We start from the raw sequence: 22,674 nt of genomic DNA on the forward strand, positions 1-22,674 counted from the left end.
GTTGAGAGAGAAAATCAAATGTTTACCAAGCATAATCACAATGGCCATCGTCATGACCGCCCGCAAAACGAGTATTTTTCAATGCTTTTTCGAATACGAAATAGATGTTCTTTTGAGTATGTAGAATTTCCGTAGTCGTTTAATGAGAACGTATTTCTAGCGCTGGTCATTAGTTCCTGGGATTGAAATTAACACCCGTGCCTCTTGAGTTTGACTTCTTGTTTCGTGACTAATCAATGTGGCCATATTTGGGAAGAGGAAAAAGGACGCTGTTTAGTAAAAACTAAAAAGGAAAAAAATCGTCTGTTCACTTTGGTGCCGGTGGGTGGTGGTGCTATTCTTCTTTTGCAGTCTCATTTCGATCTAGCATAGCCATTTACGTTTGCATTTGCAGTACTGTCTTAGTGTGTTACTGGTTTTCTTGTCAGTCACCAAAAATTAAATTTACTTAAATTGCAACAATGGCTGGGAGTGCTGGGCAAAAAGAGAAAACTCAGGCAGAGAATATGCAGAAGATTGACCTAACAACTTTGACACTTCCACAACTGGCTCAATTAAAACAACAACTGGAACAGGTGAAATGAAATTTAAACAGCTAGACTTGCATTTTGCTTTAATTGATTTTTTAATCTGCTGTAGGATTTGAGCCTCTATCAAGATTCTCTTCAAACGTTAAAGATCGCACAGACTAAATTTCAGGAATCAGCTGAGAGCGCTGAGAAACTAGATACTACTCAAGAAGGGGCCCCTATACTGGTCCCACTAACTGGATCTGTAATGTCTAAAATCCTGACCATTTATAGATTTATTGTTTAAGATTTTCTGATCTTGCATAGATGTATGTGCCAGGAAAAATTTGTAAACCAGAACAACCTTTGATTGATATTGGAACTGGATACTATGCTGAAAATGTAAGTCAAATACTCGTACCACTTCTGTTATTGAACAGTTCATCATATAAAATTTTTGCAGACAATTGAACAAGCAAAAAGTTATTTCAAGCGTAAAGTCAAGTTTGTCACTGAGCAGATGGAAAAAGTTCAGATGCTAGGCATTGAGAAGAGTCAAGTCAGAGATGGTAAAGTCTGTGTGACATGTTTTGATAGACCTCATAATCATGCAATTTGTATTATGTTTCCACTACATACTATAGCTGTAGCTGAAGTGATGGATTTGAAAGTCCAAGCCCAAGTTGCCGCTAATCCGCAGCAGGCACCCGTTCGCACGTGAGATACCAATTAGTAACAATACAATTTCACCTTCAACAGATTTTTATTTTCATTATTAATTTTTTTTTTCTGAGTCGTAATCCAGTTGCTTAGTTCTAGAACAGTTTTTAACAGATTTTTTTTTCGCTTTTAACGAGTACGAGGAAGGTATGAAATAGGAAAAAAAAAGAAAAGATTTTGTGCATCGTTTATCAGGCCAATGGCAGCGGAATTTTACGGCGATAGGACAAAAAGGGAAAACAAAGTGGTAATTAAAAAAAGTTATTGAACATGAGGAGTAGGAGATGAATCTAGGAATTCAGGTCTATTACTGGGACTAGTCACACCACATGCACTGCACATGCACAGAAAAAAAAAACTGATCAATTGATTTTACAACTTCAATTTTCCATCTTGGAGCAGTGTAAAGTCAAGGAGCCGACGGAAACGGGCTACGTGTCACATATTTAACTAGAAGGTTGAGCATTGTTAGCGTTATATATCTCGTCCGAAGAGGTCCGATACACTTCCATCATTGCCACACGCACCCTTTCCATCAGCTCGGGCAATTGTTCAATCGTCATACCTTTGGTTGACACTGGCGGCAATACAGTCATTATAATTTCTCCTGGATCAAAGCGCTTTTGCTTATGATCAAGAAAATAATAGTACGAGTAAACAACAGGTGTGATAGGCAGTTGGGAATTGATAGCTATGTAAAAAGCCCCCTTTTTGAATGGAAGCATATCTCTTCCACCGCTGCGCGTTCCTTCCGGAAAGATCCATAGTTTTAACTATAAAACCAGGTTTACGTTAATAACAAGTGGCTTAGCTAAGTACTTATATCATAATAAAAGTACTTTTTTCTGCTTCACTTGTTCTGCAGCTTCATTCATAGTGGAGTGGGAATCATGTGACTTGTTTCTTCGTATGAAAATTGTCCCACAAAGGCCAGCTACAAATCCAAATGGTCCAATGTAATTCACCTCTTTCTTCGCAATAGCAGCACAACGTTCCATTGTTGGCCAGTGAGTTATCATGCCTGATGTGCCAGCCCAGTGAATTAATATTGGCTTCTTATCTGCCATAAATATTTAGTGCAAAAGATTTTTTACCAAGAAAATCAAGGCAGCTTTGATGGTTGGCACAAATAATGGAGCCATCATTAACAAAATTTTCAGCATTACGAAGGTGAACCTTCATGCCAAGGAGTGCATTTAGCAAAGGTCCAAGGAAATAGGCAACAATTCTGAAATGTAAAACAAACTATAAATTAACTTAGAAACACTTATGAAAAGTATTCAATATTACACAGTGTTGTGAACATTGCCAGGTCTAAATATGGCAACAGGAATAAGAAACACAGAAGTTAACATAACAACTGAAATATAGAGGGTAAACCGAAAGTAGTATCTGAACCATGACTGAGTTTCATAAATGATGGCCAAGACCACAGTCGAGGCTAAAAGTACATCCCAACTAACGAACATTTTCCTTGCAAATGCGAGCGCAAATGTTATTGGATGGGTGGGTCGAACAAGTGATAACAAGACGATCACACCACTGGCAAGATGAAAAACCCGCCAGACCCTGTCGGCGCACGAAAAGGTCCACACCACAAATCCTATGTCTCAGTCACGAGTACGAAAACAAATCTCAAATAACTTGACGCGGATGTAAGTTGTCTCCAGAAGGAATAATTAAAAAAAAAGATGAAAGATGACGACAAAAAGCTGATAGTTAACACCCAAGAAATATTGGAGTTTTTTGTCGTCTGCCTCGTTCTAGGGACAGAGTCTGTTTGTCTGCGGTTCTATAATAGTTAGAAGGCGTAACCATACCAACCACCAACCCCCTTCTTTTTTTCCCCTCATATATCATTCAGGCCGTAAACGTTTTTGCATTTCTGGCACTTTTTCCCCTTCGTACGACATCTGTAGAATTACGCTGTTTTACGTTATTTGAAACCTTGTGAAAAACCATTTCCTACCGATGAAGCTGGAGAGTGAACGAGAATCTTGGTGAGTTGCTATAAAATAATGTTTACGATGTAGAGCTGTACAACCAGAGGGCTACACAAATGCTGACATTCTTGCTTGCAATACCATTCAAGACAGTTGCAAAACCAAAAAAAACTAGTTCCTGAAAACCCTTTTAAAGTAACATATCTCTGTCGAATTTTCTTGCCACACTAATTGTTTGTTTTCCAAATAAAAGAAGTGATTTTATATTACATAACCCTGTCTTGCCTTTGCGGCTATAGAACAAATGGCCTCGAAACCGATGTGACCCATTTGTAGTACCCAAGCGGTTCATGCCTACTAAGGTAATTGGGAAACAAGGTCAAGGCATTTCAGTTCAAACTAAAATGCTTGCAAGCAATCGACTACCCAAGGAAAGATTAGTAATAAAGTTTGAGTTCATAAGGATTTTAAAAATCAACCTTGATAGATTGTTTAATTGAAGGATTGCATAGAAGGCTGTTTTGGATGAACAAGCCATGTTGCTGTGTATTTGTAAGGATATAAATGGTATGAATGGCAACTAGATATGTAGGAACAATACATTATTGCTAACTATACGCAAGATGGCAAATGTGACGTGAACTATGAATGATAATATTTATTTTGTCTGGCGTCAACCCAAAGAGAAACCCGAGAATAGGAACGAGATATCAAACTGGAACCGATCTCGTCGTCTTGATCACACGATGCTGTAAACACAAGCATTTCCGCGTAACAGCCTGGGAAAACATAACAGCCGCGCGAATTCCACTCCCTAGTCACAGCTAATGAAATTTAATCATAAAATCTTTTGACGCCTGAAAGCATAAAAAGATTTATTTGGTTATGCGGTTACACGGCCACATGTTACTCCTTATTAATTCACATATTATCCCTTATTAAAACAGATATGCAAATTGAATTTTTTTTTATTGCACAGCAGACTGGATGGACGAGGACTGAGGTTGCATATGTACATGCATATCACGTACAGTAGTTTCCTGAAGAAATTAAATTTTGTCATCGTTACTGGTTTTATTGGATAAATCGATTTTCCGCTGACGACTTTATAGCATTTACTAAAAGGAGGCTTGCTGTTGTTCCTGATGTTAATTTACATATACATAAAAAGAAATATACTGTATATGTGTATATATACAGTATATATATATATATATTTATGCATGGGGTAAAACGTAAGAGCACTGCGTAATTGTACAGCATATGTCTGCCACCAGAGGGCTACAACGGCTAAACGACCGTTACTATGGCCTATGATGTTAGACTTGAATAACTGGCCTGCTGTCAAACATCAGAAGACCAAAGTGTCGTTGCTCAACTAACTGGAAATTATTTGATTATTGGTTCAGAAGACGATTGATCAGACGCAAAAATAGCCCAACAATGCAGTGAGGAGGTAATAGTCGTTCTATTGAAGCAGCGTTTTTAGACCAGGCGGTTACTTGGGTTCGTTGCCAAATGAGATCTAGTGTTAGTCCGAGTCCCACGGTGGGGTATCTTATCATCTACTGGTAAAGTAACTGGTTAAATTTGTTAACTAAGTTTTCCAAATTTGCTCAATAGTTTGTTGAATTTTTGAACATTCAGCTTGGTGTCACTGTCCCTTTCATCCAACCAGAATGATGCAGTAAGCAGCAGGCATGCTATCGAAAATGAAGTACAACCTCCAAAAGAGGTGGCTGTTCATCCTAGAGAGAAGGAGAGTGTGGATTCTAAGGAATATTTGATGAAAATAGAAAATCTTGACTCTGTAGAACTGTCTCCAGTTGTTACTGTAGACACTTCCCACCAAAGGATTCTCCCAACCACTGAACATCCAATAGTTTCGGAAGAGTGAGTAATTTCCTTGTTTCACTTGGTACCTTGAGGGGCTGTCTGAGTAAATTTACCTCTTTCTTTTTCCTTCTTTTGGCTGTTAGACCTTGAAAAACAATGCATTTTTGTCTTAGGGTGTAAACCAAGAATTTCAAGGCTATATGTAGAAATACCAGTATTTAGAAACCTATGTGTAATCGATATCTTATTTAGCAATCGATCGTTTCGTTTGCGTGAAAAACACATGTTATATCGATCTTAAAGAGATTAGAAAGATTCAGGTGACGTGGGTCTTTTAAAGTTGTACACGCCAGCGGTTAGTTCATCTGTGGCAGTTGTTCGAGTATATACTCGTTTTTTGTTTCTAGAATGTCGCCAGTTGACTAAATTATGTCAAGTTTTTTTCTTGTGTTTGAAATTACTTTCATAATTTGGGTTCTTTACATTATACCACATCAGCTGCATGGGTATACAAATTACTCAATGATTTTGAATTAGTATTCCTTTCAATATATATAATTCGTTTTATTTTCATTTAAGCAGTAACCTGACACCAAGTGAAGTGACAGTTCCTGTGGACAATGGAGACGCGGAGCTGTCGGTACCGATGGTTGAGGTTTTAACAACCCTAGAGAATGAAGAGGAAGCTGTTTATGCAGAAACTTCGGTGAATGATGTTTTACCTACAGAGGCTGAATCTATTGTCCAGTTGGAAAAAGATCTAGGCACAGTTAATGTACTTAACGTAACTAATAATGTAACCCGAAATAATGAGAGTGGATCTAGTGAAGATGACATTCCGTCGTTCAGCGAATGGACATTAAAAGTGTTAGCCGAAGAAGAAAAGTCTGGTGAGATTCTTTTTGTTTTCTTTTTATATAATATTTACTTAAAATGTTATATTGTAAATATCTCCAGGTGCAAACGGGAGTTCCGGTGTGCAAACTTCTGTCAAAATATCAGCCACCCCAAAATTGCGGCAAAAAAACTATGCTTCACCGGATTGTGGAGCAAAGATATTGGCCGCCAATGGCGAAGCTGAACACACATCTGCTGTGCTGGATCCATCCAGAGATGAATATTTTTTAAGTATCTGCTCGGCCAAAATTTGGTTCGTCATCGAATTATGTGAAGCCATTCAAGCCCAGAGGGTATGACCGGTTTCAATCAAATTATTTTACTTAATTTTTTTTACCTTATCTTTCCCTAATTTGTAGGTGGGCATTGCCAATTTCGAATTATTTTCGTCATCGCCTAAAGATTTCCGTGTTTACATAAGCGATCGCTACCCTACCCGTGACTGGGCTTTGATTGGCCTGTTTACTGCTGCCGATGAAAGATCCATTCAGAGTTTCACACTCGAACGCCAGCTTTTCGGCAAGTTTGTCAAGGTGTGAAAACTGAAAATAGTTTTGATTGCATTCTTTTATCTTTCATCGTCGTTTTTATTTTTAGGTAGAGTTGGTCAGTCATCATGGCAAGGAACATTTTTGCCCAATATCGCTTTTTCATGTCTACGGTAACAGTGAATATGAAGTACTAGACAATGAAGAGGATTCTCGATCGGGATCAGTTACACACCGCCATGAAGAGGATTCCACAGAAGAAGAAATGCTTTTTGATTTGCTGCAAAATAATAGCAGCAACAGTGATGTTGTCGTAGAAGGTCGTAATTTATTTGGGAGTGCTAAAGACGCTGTTATCAACATAGTGAAAAAAGCTGCAGAAGTTCTTACCAAAAGTCCTGCCCCGCATAGCGTGATGGTGTCGATCAATGAAACGGGTAAAAACGAAGAAGATAACCGCACCACCTGCTATACAGCGGTTCATTCAGTCAATGTGTCAAGATCGGTGAACGGTTCTCTCAGCTGTGAATGGAAAGAATTAACTTTTCTTTCCTCATTGTCATGGCTTCAGCCATCTATAGTGCGCCAATGCCAGGCAGAATCTTCTGATCAAGTGTTCTCTTCAATGGAACTTGCCTTTGCCCAATCCATTTGGAAGCCATCAACCATTCAAGCGCTCTGCCACTTTATCTTGCCAGAAGAGTCACATGTTTCAGCCTCCTTGGAACCAGTCATTCCACTAATTACCGAATTTGAATTGCCTGAAAATTTGATTCCTTGTAGTGAAGTTCCCCAAGCCAATGAAGCAGAAAGCAATCTTGACGAGCAGCCGAACGCTGAACAAAGTGAGCTTGAAAGTTTGGAACAGTTGTTCGCTGAAGAGATGGATACGGTGGCAACGGCACCGGAAGATGTGCCAATCGGAGTTGAAGGAAAATTAGGTGAAGGATTCATAATTGAACCTTCAAAACCGATTAGCGTACAACAGCAAGAACAGCAACAAAAAGAGCAGCAGCAACACCAGGAGCAGCAACAGCAAAAACTAAATAAGGAGCAGCAACAACAACAACAAAATAGGAGCAGCAGCAACAGCAACAACAGGGTCGTCAGCAACAAATGCAAAAAGAATCAGTGTTTGTCCGCCTATCTAATCGCATTAAAGTACTAGAACGCAACATGTCGCTCTCTGGACAATATTTAGAAGAACTAAGTCGTCGGTACAAACGCCAAGTTGATGATATGCAAAAATCCTTAAATCGTACACTGCAGGTTCGTTTTTCTACCATATTTACTTAAAACTTAAAAGAAGTTTGTGTTACTTAATCTATCTATGTTTCAGACTTTAAACGATACGTTGCAGCGCATGAGCACCCAAGAAGCGCATTATCAACTCGTCTTAGGACAGCTTCACGGAGATATGGCCGAATTAAAAACTTCGGCCATCAAACTGGCAGAAGAAAATGTTGCCCTTCGAGCTCAGGTAAAAAATGGTTGTCCTTTTAAGGTTTTCGTTGTTCTAATCTTTGTTCGTTGATATTTTTTTACTAATACCTACGTTTCTTTAGACAATCGAGCAACATTTGTTTCTCATGGTGGTTGAGGTGATTATCATAGCAGTTCTAGTCGTGTTTCTCTTACACCACTTTAACCGCCATCAACCTAATCTACCACCTAATCTTGGCAACTCGCCAATTCAGCGACAAAAGGATCATCAGCCTGCTCCATTGGATTTCAGGCTCGAGGTCGGCCAGAAGGTTGAAGAAGTTGAAATGGTCAAAAAGACTTCACAAATGTCCCTGAAGTTATCTGAAAAGACCTTGCAACCATACAAGACAAAAATGCAGGTCAGTCCGGCTCCAAGTGTCGCTGACAGCTCGAGCTCCGGGTGTGAGTCGGCTTTTAGCTTTCCTAATTCAAATTGCACAACAACTAGCCGTGACCCAAGTCCGGTTGATGGTATTAAATCGCGAAGCAAATCGGGCAAGGCTGGTAGCAAAAAACAACAAAAGAAAAAGAAACACAGCCTTAGTTTCATTCCGAGCGATAAAAATTCCATCCATCATACAAAGGATGTTAGATCGGCCACCATGCATCCACCCAAAATTCGGTTGAAATCTGACAATTGGGAATGGCATTCACGAGCTAAAATCCTTGCTGCCCAGTTCATCAAGGAGAACTACCAAACAACCGGAATGCGAAGTAGTTTTTGAAAAACAAAAAAGCGCAGAATCGATAAAAAAAAGGGGGGAAAAGAATCCGTACAGTTGGATATGAAAAATTTCTGTCTCTCTTTTTTTAACACGTTTCTTTTCCAGAAAAGGAACATTCGTTGTAATTTTCTAGACTAGGAATTGGTTAAAATATCGACAGGGAAAATGCCTTCTGCGACGTGACATGGGGATATCCGAATTCTTATTACATACCTTTTTTAAACGATTGTTATTCCTGCTCTAGTCGCGACAATTGGAAATGGAAAAAAAAATCTTTCCTTTTATTTTATTTTGCGAAATTGTAGGCTATTCTTTGTGATATTTTGATGACTTATATAATGTGCTTTACATGTATTTCTCTTTCCATCCACAAACTTGCCCGTTAAGACTGACCGTTAAGACACGAAAGCAGAAAAAAAAAACTTGACGACGGAGCGAAAATTCTCGTCATTGTTAAATATTGAAGAACCCACCGGTAACTGGTAGCATTTTAGTTGACAACCGATGCAGGGAAAACTAAAGAAAGAGACTGTTGATTAAATTTTGAGTCAGCACGAGCATAAATTGCGGTGATATTTAAACGATTCAATGGGTTCTGTCTGAATTTTCTCCTACTTTTTGCATCACGGCTGAAGGTGTTTGTTTTGTGTTCATTCTTTTAAACGATATACTCGCTTGCTGTTTCAATACAATTGGCTCATTTTACAATGCACTTGACAATTGAAAATTCGATTCGTAATTTAATTAGATGATGAAAAATTTTCGAAATGGCAATTGATTGTTGTCGGATTTGACTTTAAAATTTTAAAAATTTCAAATTTAAAGGTAGGCAGAAGTGTTTGGGTGAATTTCTGCCACCCCTTTTTCCATGCCACCTGCCATATCCGTTGTCAAGTCAAGCTGGATTCAATCTAAGAAAGTGAAACGACACAGTGAGGCACCGGTTCCTTCTTCGGTTAATTGATTGGCTTTTCTCCTATCACGTGAAAACGTACAAGACTTTCATCAGTTTTTGCAAAATGTTCCCTATTCAGCCCTTGTTCCAGTGGTCTGGTCAGCGTTTTTCAATTGGGATCATGTTTGATCGTTATTTTTTTTTAACAACATGTAGTGTTTTACTAAAAGCGACGGTCAATCGTGTATTAACTATTGTCTGGTGTTACAGGTTCTGCACAGATCACCTGTGGCCGAGCAATCCGCCCCACCCCGAATAACGCCTGATCGGGTTCGATTAAATTAGTACTTTTACTTGGGGAACCGGGGAATTTGGGTTCAACGTTCAATCCAGACGACCCGGCGCCATCTTTTAACATGGCGACTTGAAATAGTAAAGGAGCGCTAAATAATCAGAAAAATGGTTTGCCGATAATCGATAGCGTATTAGCAAGTATCATTTCACTTGGAAGAACTTTCCAATTCATACTAGTGCTACCATACTTCCGTGGTACAATAGACCTAACTGAATTTGAAACATTTCCCTATACCTATTGGACACATGCAGTCGCATAATGGGATACACCTGGTAGATTTTATTACATTTTACTATTGCAATTGAGTTGAAAGCTTCAAGATTGGATGAAGATAGTTCCTAGGTTCAGCAAAGGAATTCTTCAACAAGGTAATTTGTTTTGCCCCTTGTCATCTGAAGTTATTCCCAAACAAAAATGTCATGATAATTGTGGCAGTGGAAATGCAACACAATCATAGCAAGAGGCATTCTCACTAACATAAATCCTTCCACACAGTAGGACGAAATTGGCAAGGACATTACGGTAGCTGTCATCTTATAGGAATTTAATACTCCTAGACCTTCGTAACTTGCAGGACAAATGTTGGATTTGATTGAATAAGGCACAATATTTCTAACACTTCCTCGTTTTAAATTTTACTACAGTTAAGTTTTGAGAAGCTCATGCTAAGGTCATTATTTTTATTGCTTAAAAAATTCCAACTGATCGGATGAAGATAGTGAGTAAATCCAAAACATTATCAACCAGTTACTTTATCTTGCATTATGTTGAAGTAACTCCTCTACCAGTACTGTGACACTTAGACATGATATGCATTTTTGACATTTGCAAAGATTTATTTAATTTAAACCTGCTTGGGCACTAATTAAGGTTTGGGTAATATATGATTTTTTTTTTCTTTTACAGACTGACCGGAATATTAATGACTTCAGATGAAATGGGGATTAAAAAAAGTGTGGGTAAGGGTTATTGCCATGGATTAAAATGAATTTTAAGCAAAGAAAAGGTTAACTTGAATCATATTGATACTAATAGTGCAACATAGGTTTAACACATACCTTTTCTTAGTTGAACTGCAATGAAGTCTGGGAAGTTCTTGGTGAGCTTATTATTCTTTTTATGTTGAAACTTTCATGGGGATTGAATGGAGAGAGAAAGCACTAGCACAGTTGGATCCAAAACATTACCATCAAGGTACTTTATCTTACTTTTCTACATCACGTGTTATCAATTTAGTTTTTCACAGATAACGTCGCTACCAACACCGTGACTATTTACTGGCAGTTGAGCAGCTAATGGTAACTTTATTAATGCGGTGTACGTTTCTGTAGCGTTAACCGACCTTCATCAATTGGCAGGAATTTTTGTACAGCTGGTCCTGGAGTAGATTATATTATTAGAAATATAATATGACTTTCAATCAATCTGGTTAATACCATTTCCCATTAGGTAATGTAATCACCTACCCATTAACCCGGTGCTTCCAGTTAACTTTTTGCTTTTACATGGTAAGTCACTTTTCAGACTTTACTATAATCGTATTAGTAGTTAATATGGTAAGATTTTCAAATTTATTTCTTTTTTCTGATTTGAAAGAAAATTTAACGTTCATTTGCAGGTACGGGAACAGTACAAATGCGTTTCACGAATATTTAATTATTATTATTTCACGAAGTAAAAGTCTTCAACAGTGATCGGCATTTGGCATTACCGTTACATCAGCCCCTAACAAACGAAATGTACAACTGATGAAAATTGAAGTTATTTTGGTATTTCATTTTCATAAAAGTTCAAATTAGTTTTAAAATAAGTATATTATTATACAAGTTGAAAAATCAACGACATTTAAGATGCTTGATAATTTGTATCTAAATTTAGGAGCAGCAGCATAGTAATGTGACTTGAAAGTAACTGATTGCAAGTACAGTATATTGCAGAAAAATGTGGCGGTCTTCCCTATCCTTTGTTTGCCAAACCTGACACATTTCACTGCAACCTCCTGTACATGATGGATTCCTGCAATGATGAAACAGTATGGTACTAATATATATGCTTTAAATAATTAGTGGTACTTACACTTAAATTCCTCATTTGTTGCAATTTGGTAGACACTCGGAGTAACCTATCAGCTACTAACAGAAGGACTGCAAACCGTCGTACTATAAAGAAATACAACATTATTGGTAACACAGTTTAATTAAACTACTTAGTTTTTGCTACCATAGATTTCGAACTAATTTTGTTTTACACAGCTAAGATACACTCGCATTCACTGCATAAAAAATTAACTAACGTAACTAATGAACACTAATCAACTTACCTGACAGCCTAAGCGCCCGACGATGGTATAGGAGTGGTCGTACATTTGCAGAGGAAATACCTCATACGAATGTGACTGCATAGCATCGTGTGGCGCCTTAAATACTCGCAGACATGGTGCCACATTATTGCTTTCCCGGAAGTAGAGGGTAGGGTAGAGGAACCCAATTCTGAAGGTCGATAGGTTGAAGGCAAATTTTTTATTTCCAGGTGAGCCCGAGGTTATGGCCATTCCGCATCGATTGACCCAATGTGTTACCAAGGGCCAAAAACAGATGAAGAACCTCGGGCAATTCACAAAAAAAGGGGGGAAGGAAGAAAAAAAGAATCTAGAAGCTCAGTAGCTCGTTGATCAGCACGCGGTGCACTAGTGTAGATTTCTTGCTTGCAATCCTCATGTAGTGATTGTTAGAACTTTCGCACGTGCACTCAGCTTTTGCACTTTGTAGATTCATCAATTAGGCACTAATAACGCACTGCATCAGCACCTGGTTTAGCCTCTGCACTGGTTTTGTTTAGTTAGGGAGTACGATAAGTGTAGATGAAAGAGATAAACGTAGATTAAGTTAAAGATAAGTAAATCTAAAGTTAAGTTAAGGATAGGTAAATCTAAAGTTAAGTTTAAGGATAGGTAAATCTAAAGTTAAGATTAAGGCTAGGTAAATCTAAAGTTAAGATTAAGGCTACTTGAAGTAAGGCGTAAAGCGTAGTCCACCTCACTTCGTTATTTATGCACAACACTATCCCAGCGATTTTCTTCCACTGTTTTATGTAATTATTTACCGTAGTCGTTCGCAAACCATTTTTCTACGAACATTTGTACGTTTCGAATTCATACAGTTTACACATGAACAAGCCAAGCCCAATCCAAACAACCTCCTGACTCTTTATCTATTAATAAACAATTTCTTTTTTCAGGAACTTTTTATCCAATGTAACTGTAATTTGTGTACTTGATGCCTGTTAGAATTAAGATGAAACACGGTGCTTTTCAAATATTAAAAAAAAAAAAATTTTATTTTTTATTTTTTTATTTTTTGTCCCTTCCTTACATACAGGAGTGCAATCTCTGGGGCCGAAGAGGACATTGGGCAACGAGGATAGCCCCGCAGCCACTGGAATATCGTCCAGGATTCTAAGGTATATAATAAAAAATTTAGTATCTAACTATGTATTCGTTTTAAATTTTATATATCTAGGAGGGCCACATCACCACCGAAGGGGGACCGTTGGGCAACGAAGGTCACCGCAAGAATCCTAGCCCAAAATCGCAAGGTATTTAACAATTTTAAGTGTTTTTACCATGTTCTGTCTATTTATCTGTGTCTAGGAGGGCTTGCAACACTACCGAGGAGGATTACTGGGCGTCGGGGATCGCCGCCGAAGTCGCCAAGGGTTGCCAGGTATTGCTTTAACAATTTTAAATGTCTAATCGTTTTTTTTAAAAATGTATTTAGGGTGGTCCACATCACCGAAGAAGGCCACCGGACAACGAGGTTCGCCGTCGGAGCCACCTTGATCGTCGCCCAAAATTGTCAAGTATTTCATTAAAAATTTTAAGTTTTGAACTATGGTTTTATTTTGTTTTTATGAATTTAGGAGGGCTACATCACCATCGAAGAGGATGCGTGACATCGAGGATCGCCGCTGGAGCAACGAGATTGCCAGCACGGTATTGAGGTATTTTTTAAAAAACGTTTAAGTGCTTAATCATGTTTTTTTTTATGTATGTAAGAGGGACCTACCACCGCCGAAGAGGATGGTGGACGCCGAAGAGGATGGTGGAGCACCGACATCGTCGTCATAGATGTTTCAGGTATATGTTTTACACGTTTAATTGTCTAACCATGTTTTTTTTTTGTATTTAGGAGGGTTCCATCATCGCTAAGGAGGACCACTGGACAACGAGGTTCGTCGTCGGAGGTATCATAATTGTCGCCCAAAATTATCAAGTATTTAATTGAAAGTTTTAAGTTTTACACTATGATTTTATTTTGTTTTTATGGTTTTAGAAGGGCTCCACTATCATTGATAAGGATGTAGGACGCCGTCGGAGTCACCATGATCGTCGCCCAAAATTGTCAAGTATTTATTTGTAAATTTTAAGTGTTACACTATGATCTTACTTTGTTTTTATGTATTTAGGAGGGCCCTACCACCACCGACGAGGATGCTGGGCATCGAGGATCGCCGATGGAGCAACGAAATTGTCGCCATGGATGTAGCAGGTATATGTTTACACGTTTAATTGTCTAATCATTTTTTTTATGTATTTAGAATGGCCTACATCACCACTGAAGAGGGCCACAGGGCAATGAGGTTCGCCTTCGGAGCTACGGTAATTGTTGCCCAAATTTGTCAAGTATTTAGTTGAAAGTTTTACGCCATAATTTTGTTGTTTTTATGTATTTAGAAGGGTTCTGCCACCTGAAGAGGACGCCGAAGAGGACGCTGGAGGCTGAAGAGGACGCTGGAGGCTGAAGAGGACCGAGATCGTCGCCACGGATATTCAGGTATATATTTTTTTTAATTTAGTGTCTAACCATAGTTTTTTTTTTTTTTTTTACGTACATAGGAGGGCCCCGCCACCACCGAAGAGGACCACTGGACGTCGTGGATCGTCGTTGGAGGAATGAGGGTCGTCGCCCAGCTCCGAGATTCACGCCCATTAGGACGATGGAAATAAAGATGGTACGGTGGAGTATTGCCAAATTGGCTTTCACTTACTTTCTTTCGTATTGTGATTTGTGTGATTGATAGATGTGTTTGCTTCGTTCCTTTTTCCCTCCCATTATTTTCCCTCAAGCATTATTGCTTATGATTTTACCTTCCACTGAGCACGCAATTTCACTACACCTGCACCGCACGGATCGTTCACGGCTTGTATTCGACTTAATGCACCGGGTTGGGATTAGTGGTTTAGGTAATGTAGCCCTACTTACATAGGTTCAACGCCAAGTATTTGTTTGCTGCAGATTTGCAAAACACTAACTGCTTTAAAAAGAAAAGTAAAACAAAATAAATTACTGTTGTATTTTGAATATTGAATAGTGACTTGAAAAATAGGAATACTAAAACATTTAATTGCTTGTGATCGATTTGCCTACAACGATTGACAACCCGATAAAAACATGATGGGGTAATAACCCGTTTAACCTGCCCCATAAACGGAAATGAACAACCCGCTCAACAAAACGCGACACGATCGAAGCGGGGCTGTGAATCTGACCCTAGTCTTTCTTCCTTAACCTTCCCCTTTCCACTTACCAATTCGATGTTTTGCAACGCTGTCTAACATGTCTGCACAAGGGCATATGAATTTCAGTGTTGTATGCGCAGAAAGTATGTAAGCAAAACAGAGATACCGGTAGATATATTCGATAATTTCATATTGGCAAAATTTTATTTGGCATTTAATCCAGCTTTGGTAATTTTAGAATTTTGAAGACGTGTAGCGAACGCAAAGATATGGCAGCATCGAAGACCACTCACGAGCGTCGCATCGTTAAAATTAAAGGGGATTATAGTTCAACATGGCGACGACAGGACACCCACCTGTAAAGCCTTGACCACAGAAGAGAATTTTAACGAAGTCATAGAAATTCTCCTTGATTTTGAAAAACAGACTAGACCCGTGAGTTGAATTTCTGTATCTTTTTGTATCTTACTTGATCCTATGCTTTGCTTACAGGTAGATACCATTTCAGCAAGGTGCATCTTGGAACCGATTGTGCAGATCAGTTTCGGAATTAAGCAGTGGCACCTTATCAATGAAAATATCCTAAGCTAGAACTAATGATGGAGCAAGCTAAAGGCTTCTGGTCTAATAGTACCAACTAGTATGGCGAATGGGAGAGACCTCCACCCCGTCATGAATTGTGGATATGAATGTACAAATCTGTGATTACTGGATTTGATACTCAGAACTGTTCCTGTTAGAAAGGTGCATATCTTTGTTTCTGTTATTCTTTTTTACATAAAATATTTTATTTTCAATCTATGTTGGAGTGAATCGAGGCTGATGCATAATGCAAGAGAAATAGGGTAAAGTTGCTGAAGCCGCAGACATTCTCCAAGAACGTCTGTTCAAGACCAGTGATTCTATGGAAAAGCTAGAAAATGTAAGATTTACTAATTTTGGTTTTAATGTCAAATAATTCTGTCATGCAATTCTCATGTTCTAATACCAGTGAACAGGTTGAGCTTATCCTGAAACCAATGAGATTGTTTCTTCTTCATCTGCACTCAGATCATTTTGAAGAAGATAAGTGTCAGATTTGTTTTTAGAGAAACATGTGCTAAGTCTTAAAGTGAAATTTTTTCATGTAGGAATATTTTAACGTTGTTCCATTTGTCTTATTAAGCGTGGGAAGGTGGAGAGGAAATGTTGGTAAATTATTCATCATTGTGTAGATTCCTGATAGATGTTGACAAGAACAGGTATTACATCTCTACATTTGTTAACATAATCAAGCCATGTATAACATAACAGTGATCCAAGAGAAAGAGCTTCTGCAATTGTTGGTGGTTGTCGAGCTGATGTTTCGCCGACACGCTGTGTCAATAGTACAAACTAGTATGGCGAAGGGAGAGACCTTCCTCCCGACAATGATATCATTAACATAGGTCAGTGCAGTAAATCACATTTATAGTAGAGAAAAACGTACAAGTAACTTCTTTTTGCATAAGTTAATGAGGATGGCGAGAAACGGTGGAAAGTTACCGAATACGTCTTGTATAGAATGTCCGAATCATGGCCAAACACTACAGCCTTGTGACGATCAATGGATGGTTGCACACTTTGACTATTTTGTTGAGGGAAGAGAAGAATTTCAATCCAATTTAATGTGCAGAAGGACGGACGTACTCTGTAAAAAAAAAAAAAAAAAAAAAAAAAAACACTTACCTATCCGGTTTTTAAAATTTTTTCTTAAATTTTAAATAGGTTGGGTGGTAGAGAAGAATCGCGATGCTATTCGATAACACGAATGAGGCGGATGAACACTTTGTAAACCTGGATTAACTATGCAAATTAGATTGCATCACATCTGGAATTTAGCTGCGTGTAATGGGTTCAACATATCAGCAGAAGTACGTTTATTGCCAAAAATTTTTCGGAAATGTAATGTGTTGATGTGATTAATGCATTTTTACAGATAGACCAGAATAAGTCATTCAATGAACTGGGCATTGGAATGTGGGAGAATGAGATATATTGCTAGGAATTTGAAGAAATGGTAAGTGAAGGAGAAATGATCTAACACCAAAAGCCTATAAGATTGAGCGTTGGCAGAACATTGCAAGTGCTTTGTTGAAGGATAGGCAATGAGGTATGTTTAAAAAAATGGCGATTAATAATTCAGTACGGAATTGCATAATGTTGCTAGTCTGGGGTAAAAGTTTACTGGTTTAGTTTTTTTTATTTTGATTTACGTGATAGGTTAAATCATATTAAAATTATTCGTTTAATATTCCTTTCCGATTGGGTGTACATAATACACGTGCCCACGGAAAAGATATATTACCCCGCGGAATAAAAATAATGCGTAAAACGCAAAGCAATAATAAGCCTTTCCGATTGGGTTTATTTAATGCCCACGAAAAGGATAAAATAACTTGAAGGAATAATAAAAATGCGCAAGAAAAACAAATGCAGGGTGTTGGGTTTATAAATTGCACATATATTTAGCTTGCCGTTCATATGCCTTGCAAGAACGGAAATTTTATTTTAAGAGGGTTATTTTATTCGTGCTGTAATGATATTAACATTGGTAAGTCTGGAGATATGCAAGACATTTTACTTGTGAACTGTAAAATGTATAAGGCGATATGTAGAAAGAGATGGGAGTTTTGGTAATTATAAATGGGTTTATATCAACCGTAAAATTCGGCAAAGGTATGCATTATAACAAGTACAGTAATTATACAAAGTACTTAGTAGAAATGGGGAAACGTTTTTATAATAATAATTGTGATATATTTATCTGCAAGTTGTAAATAAATGACTACAATAACACCAATTAGTAATTTGTAAAAAAATTATTGCACTTACCAATATTAACATAATCTAGAGCTATATCGTTTACATATTTACATCATGTTATACACTTTCTGGTTTTCGGACCCGAACCTTCGACCTATAGCGTCCCATGCCGATCCTCTGCATATGGGCCACCATCGACATATTCAACTTTGACGTATCGATTAGCATATATTGTTAACCTAAGTAAATACGAGCACACAAATGTAGCTGCACAAATGTTCAATCAAGATATACATCAATGGCTCAGTTGTAGAGTGCTGACTTGGTATTTCAAAGGTCCTTGGTTCAACTCCGAGAGTAGACATGGTGATAATAATTGTACCATGTGAATCTGTTGTATTCCACCATAATTAAAAATCTATTATAAGCTTGCATACTTATACGCTATACCTACACCACTTGGAGTTGAACTCCCAACCTTATAGTTACAATGCTGCTCCTCTACCACTGAGCTACCATTGACACATTTTAATACCATGACTCTGCCAATACACTAAATTAACTATCTCCAAGGTAGCATACGTAAAAAGGCTCTAAAAATCGAAATGTTGATAACAAGCAAGTTATGGCACGATGGTAAAGTGCTTGCGTCTGAATACATAGTGCTGTGGTTCAAATCCCAGATCATCCAATGTAAATAATTAAATGATTCTAACAGTTGGCCGACTCAATGTGATTTACATGACGGTTGTGGTTCAAGTCCCACAGCAATTTACCTTGCCGTAAATCATTAATGGCAAATGACGTTCGGCGAAGATAAAAGGTAAGAGAAAGCCAAGGTTTAAAAAATTCTGGCAAAGGTCAAGTCCGAATTACAGCTAAGGTTACGATAACCTTAAAGGATGACCTTAAGGTCGTACATTTGACAGTGAAACTTTTTGAAGGTCAAATATATGACCTTGAAAATTTTGAAGGTCGAATATTCGACCTTGAAATATATATATATCCCGGATCCCATATCCCATATCCCGGATCCCATATCCCATATCCCATATCCCATATCCCATATCCCGGATCCCATATCCCATATCCCATATCCCGGATTCCATATCCCATATCCCAGATCCCATATCCCGGATTCCATATCCCATATCCCAGATCCCATATCCCGGATTTCATATCCCATATCCCGGATCCCATATCCCGGATCCCATATTTCAAAATTTTCAAGGTCATATATTTGACCTTCAAAAAGTTTCACTGTCAAATGTACGACCTTAAGGTCATCCTTTAAGGTTATCGTAACCTTGGCTGTCATTCGGACTTGACCTTTGCCAGAATTTTTTAAACCTTGGCTTTCTCTTACCCTTTATCTTCGCCGAACGTCATTTGCCATTAATGATTTACGGCAAGGTAAATTGCTGTGGGACTTGAACCACAACCGTCATGTAAATCACATTGAGTCGGCCAACTGTTAGAATCATTTAATTATTTACATTGGATGATCTGGGATTTGAACCACAGCACTATGTATTCAGACGCAAGCACTTTACCATCGTGCCATAACTTGCTTGTAATCAACATTTCGATTTTTAGAGCCTTTTTACGTATGCTACCTTGGAGATAGTTAATTTAGTGTATTGGCAGAGTCATGGTATTAAAATGTGTCAATGGTAGCTCAGTGGTAGAGGAGCAGCATTGTAACTATAAGGTTGGGAGTTCAACTCCAAGTGGTGTAGGTATAGCGTATAAGTATGCAAGCTTATAATAGATTTTTAATTATGGTGGAATACAACAGATTCACATGGTACAATTATTATCACCATGTCTACTCTCGGAGTTGAACCAAGGACCTTTGAAATACCAAGTCAGCACTCTACAACTGAGCCATTAATGGATATCTTGATTGAACATTTGTGCAGCTACATTTGTGTGCTCGTATTTACTTAGGTTAACAATATATGCTAATCGATACGTCAAAGTTGAATATGTCGATGGTGGCCCATATGCAGAGGATCGGCATGGGACGCTATAGGTCGAAGGTTCGGGTCCGAAAACCAGAAAGTGTATAACATGATGTAAATATGTAAACGATATAGCTCTAGATTATGTTAATATTGGTAAGTGCAATAATTTTTTGACAAATTACTAATTGGTGTTATTGTAGTCATTTATTTACAACTTGCAGATAAATATATCACAATTATTACTATAAAAACGTTTCCCCATTTCTACTAAGTACTTTGTATAATTACTGTACTTGTTATAATGCATACCTTTGCCGAATTTTACGGTTGATATAAACCCATTTATAATTACCAAAACTCCCATCTCTTTCTACATATCGCCTTATACATTTTACAGTTCACAAGTAAAATGTCTTGCATATCTCCAGACTTACCAATGTTAATATCATTACAGCACGAATAAAATAACCCTCTTAAAATAAAATTTCCGTTCTTGCAAGGCATATGAACGGCAAGCTAAATATATGTGCAATTTATAAACCCAACACCCTGCATTTGTTTTTCTTGCGCATTTTTATTATTCCTTCAAGTTATTTTATCCTTTTCGTGGGCTAGTGTATTAAATAAACCCAATCGGAAAGGCTTATTATTGCTTTGCGTTTTACGCATTATTTTTATTCCGCGGGGTAATATATCTTTTCCGTGGGCACGTGTATTATGTACACCCAATCGGAAAGGAATATTAAACGAATAATTTTAATATGATTTAACCTATCACGTAAATCAAAATAAAAAAAACTAAACCAGTAAACTTTTACCCCAGACTAGCAACATTATGCAATTCCGTACTGAATTATTAATCGCCATTTTTTTAAACATACCTCATTGCCTATCCTTCAACAAAGCACTTGCAATGTTCTGCCAACGCTCAATCTTATAGGCTTTTGGTGTTAGATCATTTCTCCTTCACTTACCATTTCTTCAAATTCCTAGCAATATATCTCATTCTCCCACATTCCAATGCCCAGTTCATTGAATGACTTATTCTGGTCTATCTGTAAAAATGCATTAATCACATCAACACATTACATTTCCGAAAAATTTTTGGCAATAAACGTACTTCTGCTGATATGTTGAACCCATTACACGCAGCTAAATTCCAGATGTGATGCAATCTAATTTGCATAGTTAATCCAGGTTTACAAAGTGTTCATCCGCCTCATTCGTGTTATCGAATAGCATCGCGATTCTTCTCTACCACCCAACCTATTTAAAATTTAAGAAAAAATTTTAAAAACCGGATAGGTAAGTGTTTTTTTTTTTTTTTTTTTTTTTACAGAGTACGTCCGTCCTTCTGCACATTAAATTGGATTGAAATTCTTCTCTTCCCTCAACAAAATAGTCAAAGTGTGCAACCATCCATTGATCGTCACAAGGCTGTAGTGTTTGGCCATGATTCGGACATTCTATACAAGACGTATTCGGTAACTTTCCACCGTTTCTCGCCATCCTCATTAACTTATGCAAAAAGAAGTTACTTGTACGTTTTTCTCTACTATAAATGTGATTTACTGCACTGACCTATGTTAATGATATCATTGTCGGGAGGAAGGTCTCTCCCTTCGCCATACTAGTTTGTACTATTGACACAGCGTGTCGGCGAAACATCAGCTCGACAACCACCAACAATTGCAGAAGCTCTTTCTCTTGGATCACTGTTATGTTATACATGGCTTGATTATGTTAACAAATGTAGAGATGTAATACCTGTTCTTGTCAACATCTATCAGGAATCTACACAATGATGAATAATTTACCAACATTTCCTCTCCACCTTCCCACGCTTAATAAGACAAATGGAACAACGTTAAAGTATTCCTACATGAAAAAATTTCACTTTAAGACTTAGCACATGTTTCTCTAAAAACAAATCTGACACTTATCTTCTTCAAAATGATCTGAGTGCAGATGAAGAAGAAACAATCTCATTGGTTTCAGGATAAGCTCAACCTGTTCACTGGTATTAGAACATGAGAATTGCATGACAGAATTATTTGACATTAAAACCAAAATTAGTAAATCTTACATTTTCTAGCTTTTCCATAGAATCACTGGTCTTGAACAGACGTTCTTGGAGAATGTCTGCGGCTTCAGCAACTTTACCCTATTTCTCTTGCATTATGCATCAGCCTCGATTCACTCCAACATAGATTGAAAATAAAATATTTTATGTAAAAAAGAATAACAGAAACAAAGATGTGCACCTTTCTAACAGGAACAGTTCTGAGTATCAAATCCAGTAATCACAGATTTGTACATTCATATCCACAATTCATGACGGGGTGGAGGTCTCTCCCATTCGCCATACTAGTTGGTACTATTAGACCAGAAGCCTTTAGCTTGCTCCATCATTAGTTCTAGCTTAGGATATTTTCATTGATAAGGTGCCACTGCTTAATTCCGAAACTGATCTGCACAATCGTTTCCAAGATGCACCTTGCTGAAATGGTATCTACCTGTAAGCAAAGCATAGGATCAAGTAAGATACAAAA

General features: G+C 37.8%; 4 protein-coding genes and 4 long non-coding RNA genes across 10 annotated transcripts in view; 5 read left to right on the top strand and 3 right to left on the bottom strand.

Moving 5' to 3' along the window:
- The first annotated feature begins 340 nt into the window (after positions 1-340).
- LOC130700723 (prefoldin subunit 5-like) lies at positions 341-1,269 on the top strand. Its single transcript, XM_057522712.2, has 5 exons — positions 341-575; positions 640-774; positions 837-911; positions 973-1,078; positions 1,154-1,269. Exons 1-5 carry the CDS (start codon positions 462-464, stop codon positions 1,228-1,230), a joined length of 507 nt encoding a protein of 168 aa, XP_057378695.1. The 5' UTR covers positions 341-461; the 3' UTR covers positions 1,231-1,269.
- Positions 1,270-1,402: 133 nt separating this feature from the next.
- LOC130700719 (1-acyl-sn-glycerol-3-phosphate acyltransferase alpha-like) lies at positions 1,403-3,717 on the bottom strand. 2 transcript variants are annotated; one of them, XM_059496810.1, is made up of 4 exons: positions 3,652-3,717; positions 2,324-2,457; positions 2,069-2,250; positions 1,403-2,002 (listed from the first exon to the last, which is right to left on the bottom strand). In XM_059496810.1, exons 1-4 carry the CDS (start codon positions 3,708-3,710, stop codon positions 1,676-1,678), a joined length of 702 nt encoding a protein of 233 aa, XP_059352793.1. In that variant the 5' UTR covers positions 3,711-3,717; the 3' UTR covers positions 1,403-1,675. The 2 variants fall into 2 exon arrangements, with proteins under 2 accessions (XP_059352793.1, XP_057378689.1); XM_057522706.2 differs by lacking the exon at positions 3,652-3,717 and adding an exon at positions 2,520-2,997.
- Positions 3,718-3,838: 121 nt separating this feature from the next.
- The window catches only part of LOC130700743 (chitin deacetylase 8-like), a 71,700-nt gene continuing 52,864 nt past the window's right edge, over positions 3,839-22,674 (top strand). Inside the window, exon 1 of the mRNA XM_057522725.2 lies at positions 3,839-3,843. The gene's annotated coding sequence lies outside the window, so the exon portion shown is untranslated. The remainder of the gene's footprint in view (positions 3,844-22,674) is intronic.
- On the top strand, positions 4,481-9,315 carry LOC130700706 (SUN domain-containing ossification factor-like). Its single transcript, XM_057522692.2, is given in 9 exon segments — positions 4,481-4,743; positions 4,820-5,065; positions 5,588-5,898; positions 5,966-6,198; positions 6,265-6,438; positions 6,503-7,372; positions 7,375-7,662; positions 7,733-7,873; positions 7,959-9,315. Coding segments are annotated over 9 exon segments (2,961 nt in total). The 5' UTR covers positions 4,481-4,690; the 3' UTR covers positions 8,604-9,315.
- On the top strand, positions 11,234-11,865 carry LOC130700738 (uncharacterized). The gene is made up of 3 exons (XR_009003879.1): positions 11,234-11,361; positions 11,472-11,622; positions 11,732-11,865. It is a non-coding gene; the product is annotated as an uncharacterized LOC130700738 (long non-coding RNA).
- Positions 11,712-12,235, bottom strand: LOC130700733 (uncharacterized). The gene is made up of 3 exons (XR_009003874.1): positions 12,174-12,235; positions 11,930-12,012; positions 11,712-11,869 (listed from the first exon to the last, which is right to left on the bottom strand). It is a non-coding gene; the product is annotated as an uncharacterized LOC130700733 (long non-coding RNA).
- LOC130700736 (uncharacterized) lies at positions 11,976-13,662 on the top strand. Its single transcript, XR_009003877.1, has 4 exons — positions 11,976-12,036; positions 13,231-13,312; positions 13,372-13,447; positions 13,503-13,662. It is a non-coding gene; the product is annotated as an uncharacterized LOC130700736 (long non-coding RNA).
- On the bottom strand, positions 20,441-22,623 carry LOC130700828 (uncharacterized). Of its 2 annotated transcripts, XR_009003891.2 has the most exons (7): positions 22,387-22,623; positions 22,209-22,321; positions 21,890-22,139; positions 21,704-21,828; positions 21,460-21,640; positions 21,243-21,388; positions 20,441-21,177 (listed from the first exon to the last, which is right to left on the bottom strand). It is a non-coding gene; the product is annotated as an uncharacterized LOC130700828 (long non-coding RNA). The 2 variants fall into 2 exon arrangements; XR_009003890.2 differs by having other exon boundaries at positions 21,704-22,139.

The sequence above is a fragment of the Daphnia carinata genome, chromosome 9, assembly GCF_022539665.2.
Source record: "Daphnia carinata strain CSIRO-1 chromosome 9, CSIRO_AGI_Dcar_HiC_V3, whole genome shotgun sequence".
NCBI classification, from domain to species: Eukaryota; Metazoa; Arthropoda; class Branchiopoda; order Diplostraca; family Daphniidae; genus Daphnia; species Daphnia carinata.

Coding starts and splice junctions, on each gene's coding strand:
- LOC130700719 (XM_057522706.2), bottom strand. CDS start 2,698: ATGTTCGTTAGTTGGGATGTACTTTTAGCCTCGACTGTGGTCTTGGCC. Junction 2,251..2,323: donor AAGCTGCCTTGATTTTCTTG/GTAAAAAATCTT, acceptor CTGGCACATCAG/GCATGATAACTCACTGGCCA. Junction 2,003..2,068: donor AACAAGTGAAGCAGAAAAAA/GTACTTTTATTA, acceptor CTGGTTTTATAG/TTAAAACTATGGATCTTTCC.
- LOC130700723 (XM_057522712.2), top strand. CDS start 462: ATGGCTGGGAGTGCTGGGCAAAAAGAGAAAACTCAGGCAGAGAATATG. Junction 775..836: donor TGGTCCCACTAACTGGATCT/GTAATGTCTAAA, acceptor GATCTTGCATAG/ATGTATGTGCCAGGAAAAAT. Junction 912..972: donor CTGGATACTATGCTGAAAAT/GTAAGTCAAATA, acceptor AAATTTTTGCAG/ACAATTGAACAAGCAAAAAG.